The 24,891-nt window shown below is 52.8% G+C and overlaps 3 protein-coding genes across 3 annotated transcripts; 2 read left to right on the top strand and 1 right to left on the bottom strand.

The window, feature by feature from the left end:
* Positions 1–3,645: 3,645 nt before the first annotated feature.
* On the top strand, positions 3,646–6,308 carry NCLIV_055220 (putative CAMP-dependent protein kinase regulatory subunit; the record flags this gene model as incomplete). Its single annotated transcript, XM_003885076.1, has 4 exons — positions 3,646–3,808; positions 4,459–4,766; positions 5,159–5,740; positions 6,129–6,308. The coding sequence occupies 4 exons, from the start codon at positions 3,646–3,648 to the stop codon at positions 6,306–6,308; spliced, it is 1,233 nt and encodes a 410-aa protein (XP_003885125.1).
* A 3,349-nt stretch (positions 6,309–9,657) lies between these two features.
* On the top strand, positions 9,658–11,728 carry NCLIV_055210 (hypothetical protein; the record flags this gene model as incomplete). The annotated part of the gene is made up of 4 exons (XM_003885075.1): positions 9,658–9,966; positions 10,497–10,609; positions 10,970–11,112; positions 11,466–11,728. 4 exons carry the CDS (start codon positions 9,658–9,660, stop codon positions 11,726–11,728), a joined length of 828 nt encoding a protein of 275 aa, XP_003885124.1.
* A 2,009-nt stretch (positions 11,729–13,737) lies between these two features.
* Positions 13,738–24,774, bottom strand: NCLIV_055200 (conserved hypothetical protein; the record flags this gene model as incomplete). Its single annotated transcript, XM_003885074.1, has 9 exons — positions 13,738–15,962; positions 16,916–17,066; positions 17,612–17,797; positions 18,307–18,378; positions 18,918–19,010; positions 19,538–19,709; positions 19,969–20,083; positions 20,781–21,116; positions 21,699–24,774. 9 exons carry the CDS (start codon positions 24,772–24,774, stop codon positions 13,738–13,740), a joined length of 6,426 nt encoding a protein of 2,141 aa, XP_003885123.1.
* Positions 24,775–24,891: the final 117 nt, after the last annotated feature.

Raw genomic sequence — 24,891 nt, 5'->3', positions numbered from 1 at the left:
TTCCTCTCCGACAAGCTTCTTTGTCTTTTTTTGTCTTTTTCTTTTGCGCTACGTCGTTTGTACCTACCTCACCGGCTCTGTTTCGTTGCGTGTTGTTTGCGCCGGTGTCCCTGGGGAGGACAAAGGAAAAGCAAGGAGCAGTTTCCTTGTATTCTTCGCCACCGGGAGAGCACAGAGCCTGCTACGATGTTTGGATATACATCCTTAAGTATGTAACTCATTACTTAGAATATATATCCGTCTAACATGTATGCCTATAATGTCCGTATTTATAAAAGCTGTATACATATATATAGATATATTTATTATACATCACGATTACATGTGTGTGTGTATTTGCATGTTTCCTGTGAACACTCTCTTCAGAGAGTGAGGACGAAAAGGATAGGGCGATTGCTTTTGTGCGATGCCCAGATGGAAAAAAGCTGTGGTCGATGTATCCGTATGTGTAAGCGGAGACAGGGTTGTATATTTGTGTCTTCTCTTCGCTGGACTTCACGGGTCCACGCTGCGCCATGCTCGTCTTCTCCTTCACACGCATGAAGACGTATATAAATTTGTGTGCATGCGTGCGAGCATGGAGACAGGCAAAACGCATGAGGAGACGCTGAACAGGTTTTCTTGGGACCCTACGCTCGGCGTGGGAATGGAGGCGGGAATGCGGGAGAGGTGCGTCCTTATCTTCTTAAAAGCAGGAACGTGGAGGCAACAAGCCTCTAGCTGGGGCCTTCCCAAGGAAGCTCGACGCTGCGAGAGCGAGGCGACCAAAGAGGGAAAAAATGTGAATCGAAACGTGTAAGGGGGCAAAACGCGGCAGGACGAAGGCCGCAATCGCTCCAGAGAAATGCGCAGGTTCTTTTGTTCCAAACGGAACCGTCCGGTTCACGTGAGAGATACGCCTGGCCTGGTTTCAAGGCCAGAGCTGTTTTCGGTTATGCGACAAACTGTGTTTGTGTGTCTCTCCACTCGCTCTGAACCTTCACGCATAGAGAGATGTGTCTGCGGTCCGGTGCACCAGGTGGCTGCACTGCACGCCCCTTTGCGTCGTCTCGTTCCCCCTTTTCTGCGTCGCGGAAGACTTTCCGATCCGCCAAGAATCAGTATCTGGGACACTTCTGAAAAGCTCTCTGCGGTTTCAACTGGGCCCCCGGCGATTGCGACTCGGTTTCTCGCTGGAGCGACATCGGCGTGCGCCGGCCAGAAAAGACAGCTAGGCAGACACCTCGGGAAACACTCTCTACTCGAATGACGAAAGGGCGTTTCAACCAGATAAAAGCAGTCACGCATGTCACCCGGTGTGCAGGACACATACACTTCCATGTCTTGCAGAGACACCCGCCTTCGCCGGTTCGTAGTGCACAACTGCGGTGCAAATCCGTCGAAAGCCTCTGGGCCGAAAAACCCATAACAGTTCCCAGCACGTGTCCACGTTCTCCGGAAAAAATGCGAGAGCATGCGGGCGCGAAAACTGCAACCCTCTACACAGGTTACCCCACTTTCGCGTGGAATGCAACACACACACACAACGCTCCACAGAATAACCCGCGTTCTACGAACAAAGAGATATGCGCAGAAAATAACAGAAAACCATGCCGTACGACGGATGCGACACTGCAAGGATAGAGCCAGTGGCGCGATCTATATAGATGATCCACGTGTATGCTTTTGCTACACTTCGAGAAGCATATTGTCGTGGCTTCGTTTTCTTTTAGACGTGCACGTTTATAAAAGCAGTATTTATTGAGATTCGCCCCTGGTGTGTCTCGGGGTAGTGGACACGCAGAATTGGTAAGAAGCCAAACACAAACCAGTTTTGCCCTGAATTTGCGAGTCTCGCGGGCGAATGAAAAACCTGAATTGGAAGAAGACCCAAGGAAGGTTACGCTTGCAGAATACAAGATGGGCAAGAAGCATTTATCTACAAGCATACACGGATGCATGTGTCCATACAAGCATGTGTACGTAGATGTCTACAGCATATATCCTTTCAGGTGCCACCTCGTGGTATGGGTCAAAATGTGTAGTCATTTTTATATATAGATTTTATACAAGCGTATCTGTTTTGGTATTTTACATCTGGGGTGAACCATAAAGAACTTGGTTGTTTGTATCCCATACACACGTCAGTGTCTGAAACGTTGTACGGAAGTTAGGGGCGCCTTTCTTCGTTGCCCAGCGTGGAGATTCTGGCGGTGTTGTTTGCATGTGCCGTGCAACCCTGTGATATTTCAAATGACGTCCCGTCGACTGGATACCCATTGTGAGTTGTCGGTTCCATTCAGCGTTCTGTTTGCGTTAACAGAGCGTCTCTTCTCAGAAAGCTGTGGGCGTGTTTTGCTGTCACCTTCTCCCTCGGCTAAGACTGCTCCTATCGATCCGGCAAGGCTATGTACCCGTCACTGTTCCTGCTTGACACCACCACAGCTACGTAACTCGGGGGCGGCGAGAGTCTGCGTCTCTCCCACGACAGCATAGGCCGGAAGAAATCTTCCTTTTCCCTGCCTCTACGGATTGCTCCCTGCAGCTAACTGACGAACCGTTTCCGCGTGGGGTGCCCGCGGGACAAACACGGCTGATCCATCTGAACCGGGGTGCTCATTCGACCAGTGTGCACTGGAACGCATTTCGGAGTCCAGGAAAACCACTTCTGCATAGCGGGATCTACGTTGTTTTTCAGCTGCCTTTTGACGCCAGCATCTCTGTTCGTGGGTTCCCCTCTGAAAGCGCCGCCACTACAACTGGAAAGTGTGGCAGATGAATTGGCAAACGCGAGCGGACAGCTCTACTCCTCATACGAATAAATACAGATAAGCGGCGCTGGCTGATGTAACATATCCCAGCAGGAATTCGTTCTGCGAGAGGTTCGAGGGAGGCGCGAGCTTTCTCTGGCTTTCTGACAAACGGACTTACCAGTCTTTTCGGCTCTTGTGAAAGAAGGCGTAGAAACGTGTCTCTTTTGCGTTCGGGAAAGATTCTTGACAAGATGGGTTTTCTAAACGGCGCCTCCGCAGAGCCTGCGCACGCGTTGCTGGCCCCACGCCCCCTCACTTGCATCTAACTCGCTTTTTGAGTTAGCTGCGATGCAGAGGAAAAGGAAGCACAAACCCTTTTCCGTGACGGTCTTCCGAGAAATACAAGGTCGTCCCTTTTCAGGCGAAACATCAGGACTGCTCTGCCGGCTAGACGGCTCTGGTTTCCTTTTGAATCGGGAAACTCCAGTCTTGGCGACGAGGACGGAAACGAAGCAAGGAACAACAAGGACAGACAGAGGGCGAAAACCTAGGGAGAAATCTCCCGTCCAAGGAACCACAGATCTCTTTTGCACTGCGCCATTCTCCGCTTGAGTGCTTCTTGCAAACAGGAAAAACACTCTCCACCGGTGGCAACGTTCTGAGCAGCCGAGAAAAGCATCCGCACATGTGCTCACGCATCGCTACACATATTCGACTCTTACACATTGATGCCCCAGAGAGCGGAGTTCGTCCACAAATATGCGTGGATAGCTGCCTTCGAAGCCAGTAGCCTGTGCGCGGACAAACGGGTTCTTTTCTAAACACCCACGAGGTGAACAAGGAGACTGCGAGGATCTGCAAAGTAGCGTTGGTTTCCGTTCTTCGCTTAGTTTCTCCTTTTCTCGCCTCCAAAATGGCAGGCGCAACAGCAGCTTATCAAGAGTACATCAACACCAAGTTGAACCCCATTCTTGAGGGGCTTGTCGTCGAGGTTCTTCTCGAACACCCTGACGATCCCGTCACCTTCATGATTTCTCGCCTTTGCCAGCGAGCCGGAATCCCCGATCCTGTTGCAGGTACGGCGACTCAGAGCGAACCACACCACGGAACGGAGTGTAACAGACATTCCTGTTTGTTCGTGCTCACACACTCATGCGTTGCTACTCACTTCTGGCCGCCGGGTCGAGTCCTTTTATTCGAGATATCGACGCGCTGCAAAAGACAACGCACTTTCCGTCGTGGAACGCAAAGCAAAGAGCTCAGAGGCGTTGAAGGGCCGGGTAGAAAGCTTTCCTTCGTCGTTCTCAGAGACTTCGAAACCCCGGTGGATCTTGTTTTCGGTCTGAAGCACACACACATATCTCAACAGACGCCTCAGAAGTCGGAACGGACCCCGCCGTTTGCTTAAACTAAATACGGTCACGTGGTACGCCCGGGTGATGCTTTGAATCTCGTGAACCACCCTCCAACAAAGTATCTACGCATATTATACAAAGGTATATCTGTGTGCATATATATAGTATAAACGGTATGTTGTGGTTCCTGTTTCTTTGTCGTTGTTTTTTCTCTTCTCCTCTCATCATTTCTGTCCTGGGCTCAACGCAGTGGGCTGTCTTTTCGTGCGCTGTCAACCGCATTCCGTACGATGTCTCTTCCTTCGCGTTCTCTTCTCCTCTGAGTGCTACACGGTCTCTCGCTTTTCTTCCGTGCTGGCTTCTGTTCTCAGGCGCAGCAGGCGGGAAGAGCGAAGCTGAGGAGTTGAAAGTGGAGATTAGTCTGCTGCGCGAACAACTGGGGAAGTTGCAAAACGCCGGTGACGGGAGTCCCGTCGAAACGCACGAGTCGGATGAATCTGACGAGGAGCAAGACGACGCCGTGGAGGACGATGACGACGAGGCTGTGATGTCGCGATTCAAAAACCTAAATAAAATGCGATGCTCGGTCTCCGCTGAGGTGTACGGCGAGTGGAACAAGAAGAAAAACTTTGTTGCGCCCGTCTACGAAAAAGATGAGGACCAGAAAGAGCGACTCGAGGTGGGGAAAACGCAAGAAACATTTGGAGTCAACCGAGGACGAGGGGTGGCGCCTCTCTCCTCATTGACTCGCCGTTTCGTCGCACCCAGAAAAATATCCAAAAAGGCATCGAAGACACGAAAAAGCCGCGACTTACCCACAAACACAAAGAATCCTGGTCTCTCTGTGTGTCTCTGTCTTTGTTTCTCTTTGGACGAACCAGAGAGGATCAGCATTCCCACGTGCACACCCTACCAGAAAGGCACGTGAGCGATTATGCAAGCTGCGTCTGAGCGCGAGTATCGCGTGTGACTCTCCCACCCTTCGCCCCGTTTCCTCGCTCTTCTCCACCTTCCTTTTTGCAGCTCGTAGATGCTTGGCGTCTGGGGTGTGTTTGCTCATGTGTGCGCCAGCGTATTTTGCGCCAGTCGTTTTTGTTCAACAGCCTGGACGAGAAGGATTTGAACACGGTGATTCTGGCGATGCAGGAGAAGAAGATCGAGGCGAACACGCGGTTGATTTGCGAAGGAGACGATGGCGAGTGCCTGTACATCGTCGAGAGCGGCGAGTTGAACTGTTCGAAGCTGCTCGAGGGAGAAGAGAAAGTGGTGAAAGTCGTGGGCCCTGGAGACGCCTTCGGGGAACTTGCGCTCCTCTACAACGCCCCTCGAGCTGCGACGGTGACCAGCGTGACCGCGTGCGATTTGTGGGAATTGGGCCGAGACACCTTCAATGCAATTGTCAAGGACGCGGCCACGAAACGACGATCCATGTACGATGCCTTCTTGAAAAGTGTCCACATCCTCGATGGGATGGACGCCTACGAGCGCGGCAAAGTCGCCGACGCTCTTCGAACCGAGATGTTCACAGATGGAGCGTACATCGTTCGGCAAGGAGAACTCGGAGATATCTTTTACATCGTCGAAGAAGGAAGCGCAATCGCCACCAAATCCTTCGGGCCCGGACAACCTCCCATTGAAGTCAAAAAATACCAGGTAAACCAAACAGCTACACATACGTATTTGTGCATTTACGTGGTTTTCTACATATGTGCACATACTTACGTTTATGCGTCCGTGTGTACACATTGGTGCGTATACATGAGTGTCATTTCTAATACTTCTACTGCCGGATATGTCTCTAGAGCTACAAATATGTACACCAAAACATTTATATTATGTGAATACTTAAATAGGGTGTGCCTCCTATACATGTATATACGTAGATATTTAGATAAAGAGATATAGAAAGCAATGGTCATAGATATATATATATATATATATATATATATATCGATATGCCTCGTTTGCTTAGGTTCTTGTGAGTCGTATGGGGTTGTTTCTGTTTGGGAACTTTCTCCTGTGTCTGGCCCTTGACTGCTAGGCCGGCGATTACTTTGGAGAACTCGCACTAATCAACGGGGAGCCTCGAGCCGCAAACGTGATTGCTCAGGGGATTTGCAAGGTCGCGTGTCTCGAGAGAAAATCCTTTAAGCGACTCATGGGATCTGTTCAAGACCTCCTCAGCAAAAAGGCTTCTGAATACAAAAGAGAATCCGACTAGGCAAAAAAATGGAAAAGGGAAAGGAACCGCGCAGAAAGTGGAGACAACTCCCGGAAACTGCCGTTCTCGGGAGTGAAGGTACTTTGTGTGTCGCAACAACAGAGTTTGATGGCTGCCTTTTTTCTCTGGAACGTAGTCAAGGCTTTTTCCACGATTCAGCGCGGAGCAAACAAGAAGAAAATGCTCAAAACACGCACAAGAGACATTTCCTGTACACCCGTAAAACACACTGTGAGGGAATAGGGAACAATCCAAAGGGCCAAAATAGGAGACTCTCGGGGAGGCAAGGCCAGGCGGTTGTCGCTTGAAGGGCAGAGAAAGAAACGTGTCATACAATTACACGAACAGTTGACCATCCAACACTTTTAGCTGTCTTAAGCAGTCCAGTCCATCCAACACTTTTAGCTGTCTTAAGCAGTCCAGTGGGAATGCAAAATATCTCAGGAGAAAGGCTTGAAACGAAAGACGCGCCGCTCTGGAATACATACAAGAGAGCGCTACACAAGACACACCGACATGTTTTGAGACCGGCACACTCTTTTTCCAGACACGCTGCAAAAACCGAAGTAAAGTACACGGCACATCAACCTGTCAAATCTATAGATATATGCAAATATATATTGAAACACAAGAATAGCCATGCATCTACATCTATGTCCCTCTGCGCATAGGATGCGTTTAAAAAGGAGCACAAGCATCCATATGAGTATTCATAAATATTTTCTCCTAGCTATGTATATCCTCCCATTGACATGTATCTCGGCCTAGATATGCAAATATATAAAAGGAGTTTTCTGTTTCTTGTGGATACGAGTGGGGGAAGTGTAAGCCTCCTTTTGCACAGTCTGGATCCAGCGTGGTTGTTTCGGTAGCCTTGTTTCTTTCTCGAGAAGGACGTCAGGTGCGTTCTTTTTGTTCTCTTAAAACGTTGCTTTCTGGCTTTCCTAGCTTGTTCGGCGTTTGCGTGACCCACTCGAGGCTCGCCCGTCGCCGCAACTTTGTTCCCTCACCTCGCGCGTCCCTCGGCGCAGCGCCGCGGTTCACAGGAAGAAACTAGGTCGTGCATTAAGACTCGACTCTCTATATGCAGTCGCACACATGAACTTACATACACAGACGCAGGCGCATCTCTCTCCCAAAGTGCATGTATGTGCCTATATACATGCATATGTAGATGCACATCGACGCAGAGAGAAAAGTGAACACAAGTACACAGAGATGTGGAGGAAGATGCGTTTGTGTCCAGGGGTAGACCCATTCACACGGAACTGTAAATCTACAATATGCACATATGCCGGTAACTCTGGGAAGTCTTGAGAGGAACGCAGGACAACGCCCCTCGTGCAGGTCCGGAAAGCCGCCGGATTGACAACAGAAACCGCCCCACTCTCGGTTCTGTTTTGCCCGTGCTGTACGCATTCGTGTGTGCACAGTCCACGAGTGACGTGGTCAGGTTTGACCTCAACACAAACGCAGGATACACTCAATTACGAAGGCGCAGGCGGATCTGCACACCAATATACATGCGCATACACGCATATCTGTCGATACGCAAGTACGGAGATCCATGTGTATATTTGCGTATGCACGCTTGTTTACGCAAGATGCAATATGGCGCGAAGGACACCGATGCAATTTGTTTATATTTCTGCTTGACTGTTCCCTCCGTCCTCCCTTGCGTGATCCCCGAACAGTTCGTTCCTCACGTTCTTCACACATTTCCTCATCGGGGCATGGCCAAAGGAGTCCCCGTTTCTATTTTCTAAACAACCTTTTTTCCTCTCCGAACTGGGTTGGGGGGGCTCCACGGTTTCTCCATTTCGCGTCTGTGTGCAGGTTGTAACGCAGTTTCTCAGCAACGGCGAAAAGAAACCAGGACACGAGAGCTCTACCTGCTGTCTCTATCTCTGCCTCTCTGTGTCTCCCTGTCTGCCTCTACTCTCTCGATCTCTGTGTGTTTACCTCTCAGCCTCTATTTTTTTGTATGTATACATCTCTATTATATCTCTACAACGCTTGCCGTTTGTATCCCAACTTTTATCTCTACGTCTGTTTATATCTACAGATTTTTCCTTCTGTCTCCAGTTCTCTCTTTCTGTGTCTATCCCTAGTTCTCTCTTTCTGCGTCTATCTGTAGTTCTCTTTTTCTGTGTATATCTTAGTTCTCTCTATGTGTGACTGTGTATCCCTCCGTCGCTCTCTTTCGTCGACTGAAGTCGCGACTACGTAGCTGTCGCCCATCTCTTCCAATATTTGAGGGAAAATAGGAGAGAAGAGGCGCGTTGGAATCGCCTGTGAGGATAAAGAGAACGGGAAAAAGCGCAGCACAAAGAGGGTCATCTTGCTCCGCATGTGGCGGCAAACGGACTGCCGACACCAGGGGGACAGTTTTCACACGCGTTTTCACCCCCTGGAGAAAACGCCGTGTGCCTTGCTCTCTCCGGGCTCCCCCTTCTTTCTCGCCTGAGAACTAGCGGGAGTGGAAGTGTCTCCTTTTGTCTCTTTTCTCTCTTACACATTTTTCCCGAGCTGCCGAGAACCAGGCCCAGAGACAGAGACACGCGTTTGACGTTTGAACGTTTTCACGCTTCTAGGCACCCTCCAGCCCCCGTAGTCTTTTCCTTTCGTTCAATTTTTGATCTCTCTCCTTCGCTAACCGTACTCTGTGCACACCACGCACACGTTCCTGTTTTAGCAGTCCCTTTTCCCCGTCTTCACACACCTTTTCCCCCCAAGAATCCTGTTTTCTCTCCGCTCTTCCCTTTCCCAGAAGACGGAAGCCGACTCGTTTTTTTGCGCGTTTCTTACTCTTCCCACGCGTTGTTTCCTCGATCTTTCTCTGCTCCCCATCCTCCCTCTGTTCCGCTCTTCGTTTCGGTCCTAGTTCGTTTCTCTCGGGTGTTTCTGTGGAGTTCACAAACCGCCGAAACCGTTTTTCTCAGCGAGGGTTTTGACGGCGTGCCGCGTTTTTCTCCTGCGCGTGTCTTACCTCTCAGCGACTGGGAGGCGATCGCTTCGAGCCTCTCTTTCGCTTCTTTTTCCGGAAACAGAACTCCGCGCTCTTCAACAGCTGAGGGAGACATTCTCTCGAACAGGGCTGTGGGGGCGCTGTGTAGAACCAGCGAAATCGAGACGTTCCTCTCGCTCAATACACACCGTGGTGCCTTGGAGTGGAACCTGGCGAAAAAGCCCTCTGTCGAGAGCCTCGTGTGTCTTTTCTCCTCACCAGAACCGGTCCCTGCTCTCTGTTCCGCTGTCCACCTCTCTCTTTCACCGGATTTCTTTCGCGGGATCTTCTTTTCCTGTCGCTTGTCTCTCTCCCTTTGTCTCTTCTTCTTCCTTTCCCACCATGGCAGGAGCAGCTCCTGCAGCGTCACCTGTCGCTGCGAAGAAAGATCCGGTTGTGCGGCCTCCGTCGCTGGCAGCTCACCTTTATCTCTTCTTGTACAACTGCGTCGCGACTGCTGCTTGGGGCTACGTCTTCTTTCTCTTTGTGCAACACACTCTGGAGAAGTCCTCGTGGACCGACTTCGCCGCACCTTCTCTCTACCGCGCGCTTGAGTTTCCCCTCACAGTCGCCCAGAGCATGCAGGCGATGGAAGTCGTCCACGCAGCCGCAGGGATCGTGCGCAGCGGCGTCATGACCACGCTGACTCAAGTGAGACAAGAACAAAAAAGGGAAACCAGGGGAAAACACCAGCACGGGACAGGGGAAGAAGGAGAAGGTTTCTACAAACTACCTTTTTCTGGGGAGCTACTGACATCGAGGAGAAGGGGACGAAGGCGAGAGCTGAGGAGAGGAAAAGAAGTGAAGAGGGGGAGTCAGAGGGGAGGACACGTGGGGCGAGAAGAGAAGAACGGAGCAGAGAAAGGCGAGGACTCGATCGTTGAAAGGGTTGCCTGGATCTGGTCTTTCTCGCGTGTCGAGGACGTTGCGCTCTCCCTCAAGTTCTCTTCATCGCGACACATTTCCTTTTCGGCTGCACTGACACACCGCTGAGAGAGAGAGTCGTGCTCTGAGGGAGAGGAACATGCTGCGTTGATCTCTCAAAGGGGTGCGCTGGACGCGTCTAGCTCTTTTCCCGTTTCGCCTCTCTCCTCTTCAGTGTCTGCAGTGTCTCCTTTTTTTCCATTCTCTCAGATCGTGTCTGTTGCCTTCCCTGGCCGCATTCTCCCTTCTCTGTCCAGGTGTTCTCACGCATTCAACTGGTCTTGTTTCTCTTCCGGCACGTTCCTGAGACGCACGACACCGCCGCCTTCGGCAGCCTCATCGCCGCGTGGTGTCTAGCCGAGCTGCTCCGGTGAGGTCCGATGGAAGCGGAGAGAGAAGAGCGAGAACGGCGGGAGAGAGGAGGAGGAGAACGAGGGAAAGGCAAGATCGAGGGAGAGCCGACGAGAGCGTAGACGGGACGAGAAGGAGCACACGAGAAAGACATACCAAGGGAGAGGAAGAGAGAGTAGAGAGCGAAGGTTGAGAACACGAAAGGGGAGAAAGCGAGGAAGAGACCGGGAAGAGACGACACCGTCGACGCAGAGAAGTGGACTCCACAGACCAGAAAGCAGATGGGACGACGCATCGCGAGTTTTCGGTGGAAAACGTGTTCTTTTCCGACCGGCCAGACTCTTCACTTTGTCGATCTGTGTCTTGGCTGTTTCTTCAGCTACCCGTTCTTCTGCGCACAAGAATTGCTCCACTGCATTCACCACCGGGAGGCAAAGAAGGCGTTTGGAGATGAGGCAGCTATGGCGGCAGTCAAGGCCAAGACGGAGGTTCCGATGATCCTTAAATGGCTACGATACTCGGGTGCGTCTCTCTTTTCCGTTCTTTCTTCTCGATCTTATTCTCTCGTTCTCTGTTTTTTCTCCCCAAGTCGTTCGCTCTCAAAACCGCTTCTCTTCTTCCTTCTCCCCTTCGTCAGTCCTCCTGTCGTCTCTTCTGCTCGTTCCGTCCTTGGTTCGCTTCCCAGCTGTCTCTTCAGCCTTCTCTTGCTCTCTTCCCTGTCTCAGTGTCTGCATCGCTGACCCGCTTTCCTCACTTTCTTCTCGTGCGGCTTCACCGTCTTACCTTCGTTCCTGGCTTCGCTGACGCGTCGTCGTGTGGACTTGAGACCCGACCGACACGGGGGTGTCTCTGTGCATGCGCGTTTATGTTTTCAGGTTTCACGTTCCTGTATCCGGTGGGCATCACCAGCGAGGTGGTGTGCATGCTGAGCGCCTTGCCCACGCTTCAGTTGCCTCATTTTGCGCATTACCCCGTCCCGATGCCCAACACACTCAACTTCGAAGTCAACCTCCACTGCCTGTACGTCCTCATTTTGCTGGCGTACATTCCCGGCAGCTTCATGCTCTACACCCACATGCTCCAGCAGCGGAAGAAGAATCTCTACGGCGCTGGAGCCGAAGAGAAGAAACGACAATGAAGCAGAGAGAGGAGAGAAAGAGAAAGAGAGAGACGGGCTGAGACAGAGAAAGAGCGAGACGTAGGAAAGAAGGAGGGGTTGAGACCGAGCGTGAAGAAAAAAAGAGAGACGGAAGAACCGAGAGGTTACGAAGGAAGAGTCGGCAGAGCCGGAAATCTGGACGAAAAGAAGCCACGGCGTTTTTGCAGGCGAAACTGGAAAACGACCGGGGGAGACTCCTGAGACAGCACACCTGCATCTTGTCTGTTTTTCTCGCGTCTCCAGTGTCTGCTTCTGCTGGATTTCTTCATCGCATTCGCGTCCTCGTCCCACGTTGAGTTCCTGCCTTTTCCTCTCTTGTGACTTTCTGAGCCACTGCATTTCATGGAAAGGTTCCAACGTGTAGAAGGAAAAGCAAAGAATTTGAAAGATCTTTCACGCTGTTGCTCGAGCGACTGCGTCCAGCCTTCTATCTCCTTCACTTCCTTTACTAAAGAACCTCGTATTTACATATATATATATATATATATATATATATTGTATGCACGTGCATCATAAAAATCTATTTATGCATATCTATATATGCACTAGTGCACAAAAATGTGTGGTTGCGGCGCATATGTTTTTGTATGGATTTGGACGGCGGAAAGGACAAGGCCACGTCTACACACCGCAGTGTTCACAGAGTTGACGTCGATGCGTCCAACAAGTTTGTCGGGTTATCTTCTCGCCTCAACTCCGAGCTTCCCGAGAAAGTGGAAGGGACAGGCAAAAATAGGGTAGAGGAATTCGTAGAGCTCTCGATTCCCTTTCAAAGCGATGCACACATGCAGTCGAGCGCCGCGAGTCAGCACGGGGCGCCGAGAACTTCCACCACAGTCTCACCGCACAAGCCGCAAGAACAATCGGCCTGTACATGTGTATGTAGATAGATGCATGCTCTTTATATATGCATATATATATATATATATATATGGATATGTCGATTAAGAGTTCTCCGTAGATGACATACTACATGTGAAACATGCGAGTCGGCGGAGACACACACACACACACACTTGGAAAGGGGGGAAAAAAGGTACACACAAATGCGCACGTATACTTGCACGTCTATATCTGTATGTATGTTTAAATCGCCTTGCTGACATACGTGTAGGCATGTACATAATGTATGGGCACGTACATTTGTATATATTTTGGTGCTGGTATGTCCCTATCTTCTGAACCTTCATATCCGTGCAAGGTCGATATGTATATATGTGTGCATGTGTAGGTAGATAAACGTACATATTTATTTATTCGTAAAAAAATATATATACATGTGTAGCTGCACCCAGAGAGACTGCTGTGAGACTGGGCTGTGGGGAGTTGGAGAGGCGGCGAAAACGAAGGCGAGATGAGACAGCAGGCGTTCGTTTCGCTCCGTTGTTGAAAGGAGAAGAAAAGGAAGGTGGTCAAGTGGGGAGAGTAACGAGTTCGTGAGACAGGAGCATCGAGCACCAGAAAAGGGGAGGGACAGAACTGTGAAAGAGAGCGCAGAACAACGAGGGAGAGAAAAGAAAGAGAGGAAGGATAAAATAAAAACAGGGAAAGGGCAACAGAGTGACAAGGATGGAGACAGGCAGTACGCAAGGACCTGAGTTCCTTATTGAAAAGTTTCGTTTCTCAAAAGCCAAGAAAGTGACAAAGCAGTTGACATGGAATGACGCATGCATAGACACAGTCGCGTTTCGCGCTTTTCCCCCGTGTTCCTCGTGTTCTCCTGTTCCCGTTTTCTTTGCACGCTCTCTCTCCACTGCCGCCTAACCTAGTCTCCTAACTTTCCGCTCCTTCCCCCCTGTCTTCCTCTTCTCTCGTTGCCGAGCTGTTTCTCGTCGATTCGCGCTTCCTCTGTGTCTTTCAAATGATGTTTTCCCGGTATCCTCTGCAACCTCTTGTCTCTTTTTCGTCCTCCCCCTCCGTGTCTTCACCGCTCCCCGCCTACCCCTCCTCTCTCTCTCTCTCCTGCCTCTCCCTGCTCGCGTCTCTCCTCAGGCGACGTGGCGATCTCTGCGCCCAAAACGAACGGGGGTGTACGAGCAGCCTTCGCCCGCGCTCTCGCGTTCGAGTTCTCCACCTCGCGTTGCGATGCTGTTTCCGTCAATCTCGCGCGTCAGACCCCAAAGAGAAAACGCGCTTTCTCTTTCGCCAGTTCGTCGCGCGCTGCCCCGCCCCGAAAAAGAGGGAGAGCCTGGACGAAGCGGCGCGCGTGCCTCCCCGTCTCGGTCTTTTGCGTCTCGCCCGTATGTGTCTCTTCCTTCCCCTCTCCCCTCTGTCTCTCCTCGTTCGCGCGTCTCTCCCCGTCGCGGGCGCCCGTCTTCTCTGCGAGGCGTTTCCTTTCGCCGTGCAGTCATTTCGGCGATGGCATCCGCCCACGGCGGGAGCACAGGACTTCGCTCGGGGTCAGGAGAGGGGAACGGCGAGTTCAGTTTCCTGTTTTCTTTCTCGTCGACTCGCCTCGACACCCATCTGCCTCGGCCGTCTTCCCCCTGCGCGTTCTGTCGCTTCCGCTCCCTGTCTCCGTCCTCTTGGGTGTGTGGAGACGCGCTCTCTGTCGGATCTTCTTGGCTGTTCAGCATCTCTCGCCGCGCGCCCTGGTCCGCTTCGCGCGCCTGTCCGTTCTCTTCAGTCTCGACGGGAGTCTCCCCACGCGCCCCGGCGCCTGCCGCTCTCGTCTCGAAAGGTGTGGTCTGCATTTTCAGCGACGCCGCCCCCGCCGCGCCAGCCGTTCCGGCTCGGTCAGCTCCGCACGCGCGAGGACTGGAAAAACAGACATCGGCCGCATACGGTTCGGCACACAGAGGCGAGCGCCCAAAAGAAACGCGCAAAGAGGAGGAACAGACCGAAGCGGAAGACGAGACCGAAGCGGAAGACGAAACAGGAAAGGAAGAAGAGACAGCCGAGGAAGAGGACGAGAGAGATGTGGAAGCCGCGACAGGGGGCGACGCAGGAGAGAGTAGAGAGGCTGTTGAGTTATCCGCGTTTTCCCTTTGCTGCGCAGGGTTTGGGCGGAGGCGCGCGACACAAGAGGGAGGCGTCGATTGCATTTCCGCGAACGCTGCGGTCTTTCGTTTCTTCGTGAAAGGACAGAAAGAGGGCGACACGGCAGCAGAAGAGGAGGGTGACACGGCAGCAGAAGAGGAGGGTGACACGGCAGCAGAAGAGGAGGGTGACACGGCAGCAGAAGAGGAGACCGACGCCGAGAGCGAAGCAGGAAAAGGCGAGGCAGCGGCGGAAGAGGAGACTGCGGACGCCAGCGAAGGCAGAGCCGGGAGTCCGAACGGTCTCGGCGACGCGGGGAACCTTGGGCGTTTTGAAGAGAGTCCTTGTCTCAGAGAGGATCCGAGAGAGAAGAGGGGCGTTGGCCTTTTCTCTCTGACAAAGTCGAGTTTCGGCAGTCCTCGTTCACCCTCTTCGTCTGTCGTCCTCGCCTTCTTCGCCTCTCCTGCGTCGCCCTCTCGCCTTCTTCGTGCTGCGAGTGCGAAAGAGACGCCACCCATGTCTCGGTCTTTCAAAAAAAAACCGGCCTCGCGTTCTGCCTCTGTGGGCGGGTGCATCTTCTTGCCGCGCATCCAGGCTGCCGCGAGCGAGGAGACACTCTTGCTTCGCGGTTCTCCACTTTTTCTGCCCTCCTCGCGGTCCGCGTCCAGACAGTTTTCTCTCTCCGCTCGCTCCGCCGATTCATTTTCTCGTTCCTTTTCTTCCAGCTTTCGCCGCCACGGAGTCGTCGCTTTCCTCTCGCCACCAGCCTCTCCATTCGCTTCTCGCGTCCCGTGCTGCTGACTCCCTCCTAGCGAGGCCGGCTTTTGCAGGCGCCGCAAGCTCTCTTCAGCCTTCTGGTACTTGTCGAAGAAGCGGAAAAGGAGAGAAAAAAGGTTTTCCCGGTCCTGCGGCTTTTGGGAAAGCGGCGCGTTTCCCAGCGACTCGCCGCCGCCTGTTCCGCGAGGCTCGGCACCGGGCGCGGCGCATGAAACAGAGGGACCGAGCAGAGACGAAAGGGGAGAGGAGGCGAACAAGAAAGAAGAGAAGGAAGACAGGAAGCTCGTTTCGGACGCAAGCAGACGCGGAACAAACGGAGACGGGTTTTGGGGGGTTTTCCGCGAGGAAAGCGAAACAAGAGGCAGAAACGGCTCGGGATCTCCGAGCCAAAGCACCGTCAGGGTGTACAGACACGAGACCTGGAGCGCGAAAGCGAGGAGCGGCTGCAGGTGGGACGCTACCAGAGCAGAAAGGCACACGTCGACATGAGCAAGAAATCCGTCTTCTCGCCCAGGTTCGCGAGTCGAGGAGGCAGAAGAGGACGAACAGGCAAAAGCCGAAGGCAAAAGAGAACTTGGTGAAGGAGCTGTGCACAGTGCGAGGGAAGAAACAGAAGTTGTGAGACAGCAGGCTTCGAGTTTTCGTGCAACCGCCAAAACACAGGGAGGAGGCAGGGAAGGCGAGGCATTGCACCCCATGTTCTTTTCAGGTGTACATACACCTGTCGTCTTTGCCTGTTGGCCAGCGAGCGAAACATCTTTTCCAGGAGACTCTCGAATCGGTTCCTTTCTTTCTCCACTTTTGTCCTCTTCTTCGCGTCCTCGCATCTGTTTGTCTCCTCTCTCGCATTTTCCTTCGCCCTCTTCTGACTCTCTTTTCTCTGTCTCCCCTATCTGTTGTTCTCGCTTTTCTTTTTCATCGTTCCTTGCGTGCAATGCATGGTGTACAGCCCACGCGAGAATTCGGAGCGAAGACACAAACAGCGACACTTCATCGAGGAGATCTTCAATGGGATGCTCTCCTGCGCGTTTCAGAAGCAACAACTCTCCACTGTCGAAAATGCGCCCTGAAATATAAAACGAGAAACCGGCAGTGAGCACAGATACATCCCGCACGCACGAAAATGCTACCGAGTATAAACACTCCTACCCACAAGCATCAATAAAAACACGTTGACCTATATATGTCTATGGGGGGGGGGGGGGGATGTGTAGATTTAGGCGTACTTAGATGCCAGTGTGTACCCCATATACATATATATGGAGAGCTCTATAACAGGAATTGCTGAAACTGTGCGCATGCACATATACACCTGCATACATGCATACACACATGTATCCACATAGATATAGTGGGACAAGTCTATGTATATAGAGATATTTTTTGTGACTGAGTATGCTTCCAATTTACCTGAGTGGGCGGCGAGGGATCGCAGCAGCGAAGGGGTTCGTCTCTCGGCCGCGAAGAAGGGAATAGGAATTTTTTTGTCTCCTTCGGCCGCTCTTGCGGTCGCGCGCTGTTTCGCTGAACCGTCCTGCCGACTGCCGGTGTCGTCCTCGGCCTGCGAAGAGGCAAGACGAATGGAAGAGAGTGAACGGCAGAAGAGACAGGCATGAGGGGCGGCGGGAACAGACCAGGAGACGCAGCATCGAGCAGAAACTGAAGACAGTAAAACGCGATGAGCCGACAGGTCGTCAAACGCTCAAGATAAAACAGATGCAAAGGCCCCGCACAGAAACGTTCATACAGAGATGATTCGATCGACGGCCCCACAAAGCGATGGGCAGCAAAATATCGAAATTTTACTTTAGTACGTTGCTTGAAGAAGAAAGAGAGTTCACGCCGAGAACCCCGAATCCGTGGAAAGGAGGAATCTTCCTTAGAACTGACTGATTGACGGTCCAAATCGCAAACATATATCTATACATTTGTACATGAATACATATATACATATATATATATATATATTAATATATGGATAAATATAGTTTTTTCCAACCTGCATATGTGTATGCGTAGGAGCGCTTTTGCACATGGTTTGATGTCGGATTCGGCTCAGTTTGAAAGCGAGAAGTTCGATTTATTCCAGGCAGAGTTCTGTCGTACCTTTCGCAGCATCACTGTCCAGCGAAACCACGCAGGACGCGACGATGCGAGAGACGAGGCGTCGTCTTTTTTCGTGTCTGTCCGCGCGAGCTCTCTGTCCCTCTCCAGTGCATCCGCGTGTTCCTCTCGCTTCTCTTCTTTCTCGTATTCCTCTTGATTTATGATTTCCACGGCAGCGAGGAGGTTCTGAAAAAAACGGAGACAGAGGGGAGGTCATGCAGTGCCGATGGAAAAAAAGAGCCAAAACTCGAACGGCGTCCACACATCTTTTGCATGCATAAGGCGGGAGTGTGGCGGCAGCGGGTCTCTCTCCCGGGTCTTGGATTTCTTTTCTCTTTGCCTCCTGTCTGACTCTCTGCCTTTCTCGTTGACCTTCCAGAGGTTCTTTTTTCTGCCTGCTGAACTGGAATTCTCTCTCAAGAGTGCGGCCATCTCCACTCGACTCGGTTTCGATTCCAGTGGGGGGTCCGAGGCTTATCAAGTTTCGCCTGCTTTGCAGCTTCTCCCCACGCGGCGCCTTCTTCTCAGCGGCGGAGTTGCACTCCGCGCTTTCGGCACCTTGGAACGCTTCAACGCTTTCTCCTCTGTGTAGGTCAGAACCGTCTCCTTCAGTCATTTGTGCGGTCTTCTCGGCGAAGGCACTGAAAGACAACACGGTTTTTCTCGGATTTGGAAGAACAGAGAGACAAGCGTACCGCAAAGAAGAGCCGCAACGCAGATGCCTTCGCCTTCAGCAAATGCAATGCTTCGACCTTGACTCGCAGTCGCTGTTCGGAGGAAACGCGCGGAGAGGAAAGGAGACAACAGGGTCGTGTCCAAAAGAGAGAGCGGAAGACAAAAGTAAGAGCGGAAGAAAGGGAGGCGGACACAGAGAAGCGCGGCAAGAGCGGGAGAAAGACAGAGAGGAAGGACGACACAGACAGAGGGAAAGAGACATGAAGACAGAAGGTAAGCCGTGGGGAAAGGAACCAGAGAGACCCCGAGACGCCGCGCGTGGCGGAGGATGGACGTGAGCCCAAAGCACTGGTCTCCTTTAGGTGGTGAACAACGCTTTCGCACGGTTTTGTCTCCGCAGCGGATGTGCATCCGCTCGCGAAAGAAACCTCCAGAAAGGGGCTTCTTGGAGAGACAACTACGTCGAGAAAAAGCGACAGAAGACCTCGCGCGTGTAGGGAGAAAACGCACACTGACGAAAAAGCCTGCAAAAGCGACGGGCTGAACACCTCCGTCGGAGGACGTGGCGGACCAAAAAACCAAACTGCCGAGAGTATGCGAAAGAGAAGGGAAGAAGAGAGAAAAACCTTACTGCAGAGAGAGACGCAAAGAGAGGATGGAGGTGTTTCTCGCTGAGGAACTGAAGGAGTTCGACACGGTCTCGAAGACTCTTGAAGGAAAACACCTGAAACAAGCAATAAAACACACACGCAGAAAGGGGAGCAAATGCACGCATGCAAGTATCCAAGTTTTACCGTATTCCTAAGAATTTACTGGAAGGTCTACATTCGAGGAGTGCACACGCCGCGACAACGAGACAGACAGAGCTTTTGGAGTGTCTATACTCTTAGACGCGCACAAGTGTAAGCGGGTGCGTGCGGGGAGGAGGGTATATTCACACTTTTACGTTTCCGTACAGAAAAACGGAGGCATGCGTCGATCACCGTCACGCAAGCGCAAGCACAGGCGTCCACAAAACCACCCACCGGGCCCACAAGTACACACAGAAATGAGTGAAACTACAAATGTCTTCCCACATGTATACGCACATCTTCGTGCACCGACATATATATATCTATCTATCTATATATGAGGAAAGTACGAGTCTGTATTTCGAAAGATGTCTGAGTGTCCGCCGGTGGAAAATCGAGTTCTTGGTGCGAACCAGTAGAGATTCGTGATTCCACGCGAGGAGGCAAGGTGTGGACGAACCAGTTGAAGAAACACTTCCTCGTCCGACAGACGCAGGTCAGCGGCGGGCGCGGGTCTGATTCGTGCGAGTTTTTCCTGCGTTTCCGCGAGGCTCCTCGCAAGCGCCTTTTCGCCTTCTCTCCAAAGCTGCTGTTTCTCTGCACCGACGACGCCCAAATCGGGAACCACCTCCCTGCGAAGGCCAGCAGAGGATAAAAACCGGAGAGAAACAACGACGATCTCGCTCCTCTCTCTCCCGCCTCCCCTGCCATGGCGGCTCGGTCTGCCGTTCTGTTTATTTGCTCGCCCTCGCTGGTGGCGTGTGCATCTCGACGTAAACGGGGACAACGGACGGGGCGAGCGAACCCTCGTCGCGCCCGCCGAGTCAACCTGGTGCAAAAATCTCTGCGCAGGCAGTCGTGGAATCTCTCCGCCGTCTCTTTTCTGCTCACAACATGAGGTCGGCGTGGACGGAGTTGAGGGAGCAGGACAGCAGCCGCTCCCGAAAGGCCTGGAGAAAGCTCGTTTTGTCTGGGCTCGCGCGTCGAATCGCCGACAGGAAGATCCCTGGAACGCGAACACAGAAAACAAGACGACACCCCTCGAACCATAGAAAAACGAAACAGAAAACAGGCGAGAACGCCCAGAAAAACAAAAGGCTCCACAAAGGAACGGAGATACGCCTATCCGCCGACACTGCGCCAGGGATCGGCGCGTTTGTGTGTCTCTTGGATTTCCAACATGTGGGCAAATCCGCATGGACAGAGAGACAAATACAGACACATATTCACAGGTTGATAGTAGAATTAAATAGATGGAAGGATAACGATAAATGCAAATTCATATATATATATATATATATATGTATATAGGTTGATAGACAGAATTAAACAGATAGATGGACAGGCATGCATAGAAATAGAGCACTGCACGTCAAAGAATGGATACACACGTGCATCTGTAGATCCATATCCACCTTTTGTTGAATCGACGCAAATATATGAATCGACAGGTGAAAGAAACGAGACTGTTTCCTGTGGGCTCCGCTGTGGAGCGCTTTTTAACCACGCTCTATTTTTAAAATACGCCGGGAACCAATTCGCTGGTAAAAAATGGAGGGCCTTCCAAAACCGGTGGGATGTATACGCTTTATGTAAAAATAAATGGAATAACAACTGCCTGTCTGCTCTGCGTGCACCCTAGAGGTACGCGTTTTTCCGGTGCGGCAAGAAAAGCGAGGGACGGCTCCGCTGTTTCTTCTCACCGATCGTCTTCTTTAGCGAAGGCGGTAAGGAACATTTGCGCTGCGCAACAATCTCCTCGACTGTCAGAATGCTTTCTTTCGCTTCCTCTCCCTCCGGCTGCGTCGCTCTGCCAGCGAGTCGCCCATCGCTGGCCCCCCCCCGACGGAGAGAAGACAGAGAAGAAGAGAGAGAAGAAGAGAGGAGAGACGCGAGAGAACAGGGAGGCGAGGAGGAAGAGAAGGAAGCCTGGCCTTCGTTATTCGGTTTGGGTGGTTGCTTTGGCGGTCGAAAGAGAGAGCGGAGGTGACTCGACGCCTCCAGCAGAGAGGGGGAAGGCGCGGATGGGGCTGCAAAAACTGAAAGAAAGAAGAGAAAACAACGCGCTCTCCGCAAATGGTAAGGCTCCGCAGACGGCACGGCTCTGCGGAAAACACCGGTTTGCGCAAGATGGAAAAGGGAACTGCCTGTTTAAGAAACAGAAAAAGCGAAGGAATGAAAGAGCCAGAGACTAGGCAGACACGAAGGAGCGGAAGAAGAGACAAAGACGGCAAGAAGGGAAGAAGAGAAGACGAAGCAAAGAAGAATAAGAGAAGAAATGAGACAAAGGAACGGGCACGACCGGCGTTCGCTGCCTTCACCCGACTAGAAGGCGGAAGGAGCGAAAGAGGGACAACGCGTACTTGAGGGGCCGATCGTGTGAAGAAAGTCTTTCACCACAGCATTTTGTTGGGTCCACAGACAGCCGCCAGTTGCATCTCGCGTAAGTTTCAGATTTCCACTTTTCCATGAACGAGAAGCGACTTGTGTGGCCTTCGAAAGCAGACGAGGAGAAGCAGTGCCCATGGGACTGACTCTCTCGACCTGTCCATTCTCCAAAGGCCAAACGCCTGCAGGCGAGACGCCGGCTGTCTGCCGTGTCCCACCCTCTCCAGGTGTACCTACACCTCGTTCCTGGTTCGGGTCTTGTTCTTCCCTCCCGTTTTCCAGCGACTCCTCGAGCAGGGCTAGGACCGTCGCGAGCGGGCCGGCCTGCGCAAGCACGCAGGCAACAGGCTTCCTCTCTGCTACGTCTCTCCCGGCGTCTCCGTCGGCCTCAGGCGCCCCGCAGCTTTGCCTGTCTCCCGCGCTGTCTCCCCTCCGCACCAGCTTCTCGGCGTCCCGCGGAAGCCTCCGCGGAACGCAAACGCTTTCCAACGACGGAAGCCTGTCGCCATCCACGCTGCATCCCCACGCTTTCAACGCGGCAGGCGTCCTGTCAAAGGAAGAAGCGACAGGAGCAGAAACAGCCGAAGAAGGAAGGGATGGTGGTTTTCTTCCCTTGGGGGGCGGGGGACCAGGCGGTCGCGGCCGCGAGGCCTTCGCAGCAGGCACTGCCAAGGCAGAAGAAGAAAGAGAAGACGGAGATGAAGTTGTTTCTGGCAACAACGCACGACTTGCCTCAGAGCCCTCGGTCTGCGTGCCGATGTCGGCTGTTTTTCGGAGCCGAGAACTGAAGGCGCGAGATTGAGTGTCATCGACGGCGGCAGACGAAGGAGCGTTTTTCTCCTGTGGATTGATTGGGTACACGGTGTGTCTTGCCTCTTCGACGGGATGCACCAAAAATGTCTCGTGGCTGCGAGGGGAAACACTTTTGCTTCGTGGTACATCCTGTGCGCCTGTCTCCTCTTCCTTTCGTCCTGTTGGGTTGCTGTCATCCCCCTGTTCGCCGCCGCCTTTCTCTCTCTGTCCGTCTTGGGCGTCTCTCAACCACTGCTCTCGTCCACCTTTCTGAGTACATTTACCTCCCTCCTCGTTTTCCCGTCCCTTTCGTTCTTCTGTGTGTCTTGAGTCTGTCACTGCTCCTTCGTCCGTTCCGTCTTCTTTCTTCTCGCTCCCCGGTGCTCGGGACTCTCGGCCTGCATCCTCTGTCTCTCTCGCTCTTGATTCCCGTGTCTCTCGCTGCCGAAGTGCCTGAAGTTCCCGTTCGAGGACAGCGTTCTTTTCTTCCAAGATCCCCAACTTCTCGAGAAGGATTCGTCTCTCCTCAGTCCAGGAAGCAAACGGACCAGGAGGGGTCACCGTCTCTCTTCGTGCTGCGCTACTGGAGTCTCCCGTTTCTTCCTCTCGACCGGCGTCGTGATCGCACGTTTGCAGTTTTCCCTCTTCTCTCGCCGCTTCTTCTTCGCCTCGCGCTCGCGATTCGCCATCTTCTCCCCGCTCTCTGGTTGAATCCACGCTCCTTTCCGTCACTGATACTTCTTCTCTTCCGTTGGAACCCACCTTCACGAGTTTTCCTGCGTACCGTTCTTCACTTTCTGCGTGCGCTTCCCGCCTGCACACCCCGGGTGTCTCGTCTGTCTCGCCTTTCACTCGCTCCGCAGGCTCCCCGCTTGTCTCTTCCTCGTCGCTGGCCTTGTTCACTTTTTCGTCTCTGTCCGGATACAATCTCTCGCGGGTCCTCGAGGCGTCTTGTCTCTTCTCTCCTTCCTCTATTTCTCCTTCCTCCTGTTCTCCCGCTTCTTTTCCTGCTCCCCGCTCGCCTTTCGCCCCACAGCTGTCTCTCGGAGCGACGGGAGCGGGGCCAGCCGAGAGAGCGTCGCGATCTGGGGCAGTGGACAACCGACGACCAGAGGGAGAAGCCTCGCAGGCAGACGCGCCTTGACAATGGAATAGAGCAAAAGAACACGAGGCAGCAGATGAAGGAGAGACACAAAAGTAGGAAGAGGACGAAGAAGCCGAAGAGCAACCCGATGTACACAAGCGCAGGCAAGCTGTGTCTGTCGGAGAGGAAGAAGAGCCGAGTGCTGCGGTTTTTTTCTCCGAGAAAACCGGAGAGACGGCTGTACACTTCGAGGCGGAACAGGAAGAAGAGCCGCGAACAGACGATGCGTCATGTGCTGGTGGAGAAGAGGCTCCCCTGAGTCCCGTCCTGCTGTCGCCTTCTTGTTTCTTTGCTCCGGCGATTTCTTCGCTGCAGCCTTCCCCACGATGGAGCCCGGAAGAATGAGACGACACCGAGGAGGTGCACTCCCGACTCTCTCTCTCTTCTCTTTCACTACCCCGTCTCGTGCGAACGCAACACGGGGAAAAGGAGACAACGACGGAGTACAAAGGTTCGCCTTCTTCCATTTCTGTTTGCATTTCTTCGCTTCCATTTCTTTTACAGTCTCGCGACGGCGTCCGAGCTGGAGAAACCACGTGCGGCTCGTCCCCTGCCTTTCCGCCGTGGGGTTCTGTCTCTTCGTCCTCTACTTCCGTTCCCGCAGACCTGTGAATGTGTCCATCTCCATCTCTTTCTCGTGCATGAGTCTTGTGCTCCAGTGTCTCCTCTCCGTCCTGGGCCGGTGCTTTGAGTTCCTCCTGTTCTCGTCCTGTTCCTTTGTTCGCTTCTGTCCTCTCTCCCTGGCCGCTTTCTTCCGGCAACTCCTCGCGCTCAGTTTCCATCGTGATTGGCGTCGCCCTCGCCGGAGCTGTAACTCCTCCCGCGTCTCTGCCCTCGCCGCTCGCTTGGTTGTTTCTCTTCTCGTTGATAGCGGCTTCTCCTCCGTTTTCCTTTCTCTCTTCTCCGAGGCTGCCGTCCTCTTCTGGCCCTTCCTGAGAAGGCTCGCTGTAGGCAGAGAAAGCTGGCGCGTCACCAACTGAGGCCGACGCTCCTGGTCTTCGATCCTTTCCCAGAGGAGGTGAAAAGGATGTCTCCGATGTCTCTGCCGCGTGGTCACCCCCCGCCGAAATCGAGGACAAAAGCGACAAAGAACCAGCGGAAACAGAAGGTGAAGCGTCCAGCGCAGCGGCAGGTGTTGTCTCGGAGTTGAGCGCTACGGGAGCCGAGGAAGGATTTCTTCTCGCAGACCTTCCCGAAGAGGAAAGCGTCTCTCCACGTCGAAAAGGAGAGGCGGAAGGCGTCAGGGGCCTTGGGGCGTGTTCAGGAGACGCGCAGCCTCCTGAATCTCGTAAAGGAGACAAGACACTCGAACGCGAGTCGCCGGCAAAGAGAGATTGTCCCCCGCGAGTGGCGAGCCAAGCTGAAAACGGCATCTGACACCAAGGAGAAGAAGAAGCCGAAGAAGAAAGCACAGGAGAAGAAGAAAGAACAGGAGAAGAAGAAAGAACAGGAGAAGAAGAGGCGTGGGGGGAAGCACAGGTAGTGGCAGA

Source organism: Neospora caninum, chromosome XI (genome assembly GCF_000208865.1).
Source record: "Neospora caninum Liverpool complete genome, chromosome XI".
In the NCBI taxonomy this organism is placed as follows: domain Eukaryota; phylum Apicomplexa; class Conoidasida; order Eucoccidiorida; family Sarcocystidae; genus Neospora; species Neospora caninum.
The sequence above is the reverse complement of the archived record's forward strand: the minus strand, read 5'-3'. Positions and strand labels throughout refer to the sequence as shown.